This window comes from Sardina pilchardus, chromosome 5 (genome assembly GCF_963854185.1).
Source record: "Sardina pilchardus chromosome 5, fSarPil1.1, whole genome shotgun sequence".
NCBI classification, from domain to species: domain Eukaryota; kingdom Metazoa; phylum Chordata; class Actinopteri; order Clupeiformes; family Clupeidae; genus Sardina; species Sardina pilchardus.
The window spans coordinates 22,744,272-22,751,771 of NC_084998.1; the positions used below are offsets into that span (position 1 = coordinate 22,744,272).

Below are 7,500 nucleotides of genomic sequence, written 5' to 3' on the forward strand. Positions count from 1 at the left end.
ATGCCGGAGCGGCCAGGGCCGGAGGTACTGTAGCGTGCGGGTAGCGCTCGCTGGTCCTGCTCAGCCTGACCGATGCCTCTGGGGAGATCCTAATCCCCGTTCACCCGCTCTTTCGCGTCCCCCCTCCTCCCCGAGTTATTACACAGATCCCCTCACTCGGAGCCTGACCTATTGTCCGCGCTGACCAAATTAAAGTGCAAATCGCCCCTGTTATCATAATACCAGTGCCGTCAGTCATTACAAGGGCCACCGCTTTATATCGGGGGGGGGGTGGCTTCTTGACTCGGGCCAGTGCTATGCACTGCATTCTGCGTGCTAACGGATAGCACGCTATCTCTGAGTTTATTTAGGAGCTCCGGGTCTAGCCATATGCTTTTTGCTCTTATTCGCACAAGCTGTTGTATCCAGACAGCTTACACTCGGGTGTGTACTCAAATATATGCCATGGCATTGGCCGTTTACAGCATCTTAGCTTGGCTCCGGCAGGAGGCGGAGGGTGTAGTTGTGGGAGTCTGGGCTGCAGCAGCAGCGAGCGTTTGCAGACAAAGCCGCGCCAGCCTCTGGCTCCGCACACAGTGGGATGTGGAGCTTTCAGCAGTATTGGTTGAATGCGCGGGCATATGGAGACTGGCATCTCCTGGGCATCAGTGGGCACAGCAAGCTCCACCTCGCTCTCCCCTTTCTCTCACTCACTCTCGCTTGCTCTCTCTCTCTCTCTCTTTCTCTCTCCCTCACTCTCTCTCTCTCTCTCTCTCACTCACACTGTTGGCACTCTGGCAGCTTCTCTCCCTGGGATACGAGAGCCTTTCAAACATGAGTAATTGATGAATTGTATGCAATATGCAAATGTGAATGCATAAATCTCCTGACTGACAGCTTAATTTATGTGAGCCTTTAAGAATGCAGGATTAGATTTTAATTAAATATCTTCAAAGGCACCCTGACTCGTACATTTTTTTTTTCCTTCTCTTTTTTTTTTCACCCGGGCTGGTGGCTTTGTTGTTGTTTAAACCATTTCCCATTAAAAAATTTCAAATCAGATTTGCCCCTCCACCACCACCACCACCACCACCACCACCCACCTACCCCCACCCGCCAACCAGCACCCACCCTTCACCCAACTCAGCCCCTTAAACACTGCCCCCAACTCACACTTTCGTCCAAAGTTTTCCTGACTTACCAACCTCTGCCCCTCTCTTCCCCTCAATCAGTCAGGCTGTTATTCTTCTTAAGAAAGTAAACCAAACAAATAAAAACAAATCTGCAGTGCACAGCAGAGTTTATGGCCGTGTGTTTCCCAGTAGGGCCTTGACATTAGACTTGTGCCCCAACAGAATGGGCCCGTTGGAGACCGTTTGGCACCGGTCGTGAGACGAGGACCGGCGCTGCCACTTGGTCTTGTAGCGCATTCAGCGCCTTAGCGGAGAAGACTGAGCCGAACAAATCTCTGATCCGTCACAGCATCCTGCCCGCCGAGGAGGAGGAGGGACACTGGAGCCGCGAGCAAACGAGCGAACGAGCGAACACGCGAACGTGCCGCCGACCCGCTCCAAACCCCACCCACTCCCTCCGGGCAGGAGCTGCTTCTTAGGGGCGATGTCAACCCCCCCCCCCAATCCCTCCTTAAAAAAAAGACTCCTCCCACCACACTCGCTCTGCACCAATCCCGCATTGTTTCAGCGGCTCGGGGTGGGGGGGCGCGATAGAGAGACTAGGCAGAGAGAGACGTGCAGGTGTCTTCCTGCGCATGAATATTTAATGAGGGCCGTTTAAAAGATGACAAGGGCACATTTGTGAAACTCGCCGGGAATGAAAAGTGCTTAGTAACCCACTTTAGCGCCGTCTCCCCGCCCCGGCAGCACTGTCGCCGGGGATTTGCGGCGAGTGATTGGTGGCGGCGAGTGCACTGACAGGGTTTTTTCTTCCGTTGGCGAGAGGTGGGGGGGTGGGGGGAGTTGGGGCGGGGGGGGGGGGGGGGGTGGTGGGAGGGGAGCGTGCGGCAACGTGTGAATGACTTTTCACTGCCATCTGTTCTGTCTGCCCAACGGGACTCACCAAATCTGTGTTTGTGTGTGTGCCTCTCTCTCGGTGTGTGTGTGTGCGTGTGTGTGTGTGTGTGTGTGTGTGTGTGTGTGGAGAAAGGGGACTTGTGCTGTCTCCCAGTCTGTCTGTCTGTAGGTCTGTCTTGTCTGTGGAGAGGCCCCAGTGCAGTACACACAGGCACTCAAACACACACACACACACACACACACACACACACACAAACCCTCACACTCACACTTTCACACACACAAAGACTTGCACAAACTCAATCACACACTTAGACACAAACACTCACACTCACACTCACTCACTCTCACACTTAGGCACAAACATTCTCCCACTCCAATCTTTACACACACAAACACAGACACACACTCATGCTCACACTTTTTCTCACTCTCACACAACCACTGGGCATCATTAAAAGTGACAGAGAGGACACTTAAAGTTGACACCCTGTAGCCTAAGAAAAAAAAAGACCACTCATAATACACAAACAATCTTTTTGTACAAGGAATAGCTGCTAATAACGACTACTTAATTAAAAACAGTAGAAACGTTAACGGGTCACACGACTGGAATAAAGTGGAAAGTTGGGGAAATACCTCAAATTTAACGCAACGAGTATAACTCAACAAATATAGCCCCACAAATGTCACCATGGAAAACACAAAACAGTGAGGCTGCAAGTGTAGAGGAGTGATTTCCACTTGGAAGGACAATGTGCCGTTAAGATATGCGAGGTGTCCACTTAATCCCATTCTTAGATGAGAGGATCATTTCATTTAAGGAAGCACCTGTCCTGCAGGAGGAAAGAGCTGCTTGAACCCCAACAATACCCAGGCAAAGTGGGGCAGAATGAGCAAATGGCTTCAAGTGTCCCAGGGGGGGAGAGGGGGAAAGGGAGAGAGAGAGAGAGAGAGAGAGAGAGAGAGAGAGAGAGAGAGAGAAATGGAAAAAAAGCCTGAGTTCAGTACTAACGACTCTAGTGGGCGAGTTTTTTTTTTCAATCTCTCTCTCTCTCTCTCTCTCTCTCTCTCTGTCTCTCACACACACACACACACACAAATACATGCACACATACACACACACACAAACACACACACACTCACTCAGTGGGGCTCGGCCCATGCAGGAACGCGCGGAGAGAGAAAAAAAAAAAGGCGACACTGCCGCGTAATAAGAAGCCGAAACAAAAGATATTGTGCTGGTGGCTTCGCGCGCCCCGACTCACAGCCCCTGAGTGGATGGAAAGCCAAACACTCGGGAGGGGAAGAGCTCCTTTTCCTCCTCCTCTTTTTTTGGAGTCGTGGGCTGCGGCGGCAGCGGAAATGTCTGCTTACTGTACGCCGCTAACACGGGCGTCCAGCGGCCGTCTGCAGGTTTCCACCCCGGCAAGACCGGTCCAATCGCTCGGCGCGACGCTGAGTCCGATTCCTGGGCTGGGCTGGGCTGACCCCGCAGAACCTCACTCTGTCTGCTCTACACGGCTGTGCTCCGCCAGCTTGTTTTTTAATTTGGTTTCCTCTCCGGAAATGTTGACACATTATAGGAAAATGTTGGTAATTGATTGTTTTTCAAGACCACCACGTAGCAAGCATTATAAAGCACCTTGTACTGTACATTTTCAGCACTTGAAATTATTATGAGTTTTTTCATTTGTTTGGAAGAGAAAGGTTCACCAGCACAAAGTGATCACTAAAGTTGCACTTACTGTAAATTGGTATGCAAATATATTATTTACAAATAGCAAAATGGGACTTTGTTTAAGTTTTACATTATCTATTTTATTTTACTGTACTCGATTAAAATAAGTAATTACATTAGATAGATTAAATTCAACTCAATTTTATTGACTTTTTCACAGTCTTTTCTCAAAGAAGTTTATGTATCAGAGATAGATTTACAACTTGAAATAAACAGCTAAACAAACACATTAGCATTTGAACGATTTTCTTTTCCTTCTTGACCGTCTTGACAACAGTTGGGATGTGGGTGCACGTTTGGTTTGACTGCTGTAGACGCTGCCATCTTGGACATGCTACAGTTAACACCATCGAGCGGTCTTGAGTTACGCACTGGCTACACCCGCAAAAGTGATTAATGTTGATTGAGCCCCCCCCCCCCCCTCCCTTTCCCACTCTGTTTCACACGCTTGACTGTTCATAGTTTTTAATTGGATTAGTAAAAAGTGACAGTCGCGAGTGCTGTGCATTTTCATCGGTCCACTTTGAGCTGTTGACAGTCGGCGGCGGCGACGCCAGGGGAGGTGGGGAGGTGGCGAGGGGCTTGCCCGGCGGAGCGCCCCGGCCTCCTCGAGCGCGGTGTGGGTTCACGGGGAGTTTACCATCGATTGAAATGGCTGGCCACTCAATAGCAGATATTTGCACGTAATGGAGTCGTTTTACTCCAGAAACTGCCCCCTGGTCGCTCGCTCGCTCAGGCAGTATACAGTGTGTGTTGGGATGTACAGTATGGAGTTTGATGGAAGTTAAACCCTCCCAATCATCGTGTACTTTCCCCAGTACTTTATGACACATTTCTTCAGACTGTGCAGCATGGCAAAAGTCTCGCAGCAATTTGATGATTGTGTAATCTAAACAGCCCTATCTAGAACAGGTATAATAGTAGTGGTCTGGTATATTAAAATGTTTTTTTATATGAATGCTTTTATATAGATCCAAAACCCTTTTTAGAATAAATTCAGGTTGACATCAAAGGATTGTAAAAGCTTACAGATGCTCCATAAAGCATTGAGGGTATGATGTAAACGCACCGTCTTTTAGATTTAACTTTATGCTCCGTCTTGTTTATGAACATCAAATGTAGCTAGACAGAGAATGATCGTGAGCTGTTTTTTATTGATGTCTGACAAAATCAGTAGATCAACTGTGCCCACATGTTGATTTTTTCTATGACATCTCCACCTTGCTTGGACTCACTATAACGCCGCCATTTTCACATTGTGTCTAGATATGGAACCTACACTACCATAGCTATTCCACTAAAGAAAAATACAATAGTAACCTGGCTTTTAATCTTTTTGTTTTGTAATCTTTTTATCAGCCTATTTAAAATTAAAATTCTCAGTCTACTGTTTTTGTATTATATGTGTGTGCATGTGCATACTTGGTCTAATGTTCATGGTAGACAATGGTGATGAGGTATTTCCCTTTGTCTGGGTCCGCATTGGTGTATATTCCTGTGTGGGAAATATGTGTGGAAGTATCATGTATGGATGTGAGTGTGACAGAGGGATTAATACAGGATGTGTGTGTGTGTGTGTGTGTGTGTGTGTGTGTGTGTGTGTGTATGTGTGTGTGTGTGTGTGTGTGTGTGTGTGTGTGGGTGTGTGGGTGTTTATGTGTGTGGGTTTGTGGGCGTGACAGGGATTAAGCAATGAGCAATGGTGTGTGTGTGTGTGTGTGTGTGTGTGTGTGTGTGTGTGTGTGTGTGTGTGTGTGTGTGTGTGTGTGTGTGTGTGTGTGTGTGTGTGTGTGTGTGTGTGTGTGTGTGTGTGTGTGTGTGTGTGAAGGTTTGGAGGAGGTGTTGGGTGTTGTTGCATAACTTGAGGAAAGTTTTAGCTTGCTTCCCACTTCCTGTCCCCTTGGGGGCAGGAATCTCATCGCTCGGATTTTACACACGTACACAGGTACAAACACACACACACACACACACACACACACACACTTAGAGGGGGGAGAGGCTGTACAATGGACGTAAAATAGAGAGAGAGAGAGAGAGAGAGAGAGAAAGAGAGAGAGAGAGATATGAAAACAATGTGCCTGTGCGTTGCCGAGCCCTTATCAGATAGCGTCCTGTAGGAATATGAGACTTCAAGGCATGTGCTTTTTTGGAGCCGATCGCTATCTGGCGTTCCAGGGGGCCACATTTGTATCCTGGGTCTCCTGTGTGTTCTATCGCTGCTGGATCTCAGACTACCTGCCACTGCCTAATACCCACACCCATACCACATGCATCTGTGCGTGTGACAGAGAAGGAGGCTGTGTGTGTGTGTGTGTGTGTGTGTGTATGTGTGTGTGAGAGAGAGAGAATGAGAAAGAGAGAGACTTACTGTGTGTGTGTGTGTGTGTGTGTGTGTGTGTGTGTGTGTGTGTGTGCACACTGTTTGTGTGTGTGTGTGCACACTGTTTGTGTGTGTGCTTATAGGCAAGGAAGGGTGATGGGTATTACAATAGCTTGTATTTATGTTATAGCACACAGGCCAGGAAGCAGTGTGTGCGTGTGTGTATGTGTGTATGTGTGTGTGTGTGTGTGTGTGTGTGTGTGTGTGTGTGTGTGTGTGTGTGTGTGTGTGTGTGTGTGCGTGTGTGTTATTTTGCGCAGCGCAAATGTATGTAGGCCAGCGAGAAAGAGAATGAGACAATGTATGTGTTTGTTTGTGGGGGGTAGGATGACTGCACCATGCTGTAATGGAGAAACCTTTTCATTGGTCACTGATTGGCCACTGATTCACTTGGCATTGCGTTATAGCTATTTTTCTTCTGTGTCACTGAATCAGGACATTCTACAGGACTTTACTTTAGAGACTTAGCCCTGGCCTTCACATAATGCCTTTAGATTTGTGATTTATATACTATAGCGTAAATTTTTTTTCTAAAGAGGTAAAGCATGGCCTATTATTTATTTTCTCTCTCTCTACCTCCCTCGCGCACTCTCTTTCTTTCTGCCTTTTTCTCACGCTTCCATTAAAGCAATTAGAAATGTTGTTTACAATATCTGTGAACACTGGGATCATTGTTTACCAGAAATCTAAATTGTGTGAAGGATGTCTTTGGACAACAGTGCACTGACAGTTGAATTTTGTTAATATATGGTGTAATGAACTAAACTGCGTTTAAATATGTCTAAATATGTATTTATTTCATTAAATGAATTACAGTTTTATAACCAGGTCCTTCTCTCTCTCTCTCTCTCCTTCTCTCTCCCCCTGTCTCAGCTCCAGGCCCGGTCGTCCTCCCAAGCGTTCCCTGGGGGTACCCATGCAGGACACCTCCAGGCTCCTGCCCCATGGTGTGCACGGCCTGCTCTCCCCCGGCCTGCTCTCCCACACAGGTGAGTCACCGCCCCCCTGTCCTCCTTCCTGGGCCTCCTCTGGCCATCCCGACCCCCCGATCCTCCACCCCTGTCCCTCCACACCACCAGCACTACCACTTCCTTACAGCTCCTCTGTTGCCTCCCAAACATCTAGTCCTACCAGCTAGGATGTGTCTCAGTCCCTCGGTGCACACAAGTGTACACACACACACACACACACACACACACACACACACACACACACACACACACACACACACACACACACTTAGAGGGGGGAGAGGCAGTACAATGGATGTAAAATAGAGACACACCACCACCACCATCTCCTTACCTCTCTTGCCCCCCAAACATCTAGTCCCAATAGCTGGGGTGTGTCTCCCCCTCCCCCCCCCCTCT

General features: G+C 48.1%; 1 protein-coding gene across 3 annotated transcripts in view; it reads left to right on the top strand.

Annotated features, from left to right (window-relative positions):
- dacha (dachshund a) overlaps positions 1-7,500 on the top strand; it is a 167,288-nt gene that overhangs the window by 72,249 nt on the left and 87,539 nt on the right. For all 3 annotated transcript variants that reach the window (XM_062536955.1, XM_062536956.1, XM_062536957.1), the window contains exon 2: positions 7,004-7,119. In XM_062536955.1, the coding sequence (XP_062392939.1) occupies positions 7,004-7,119 (116 nt within the window). The remainder of the gene's footprint in view (positions 1-7,003; positions 7,120-7,500) is intronic.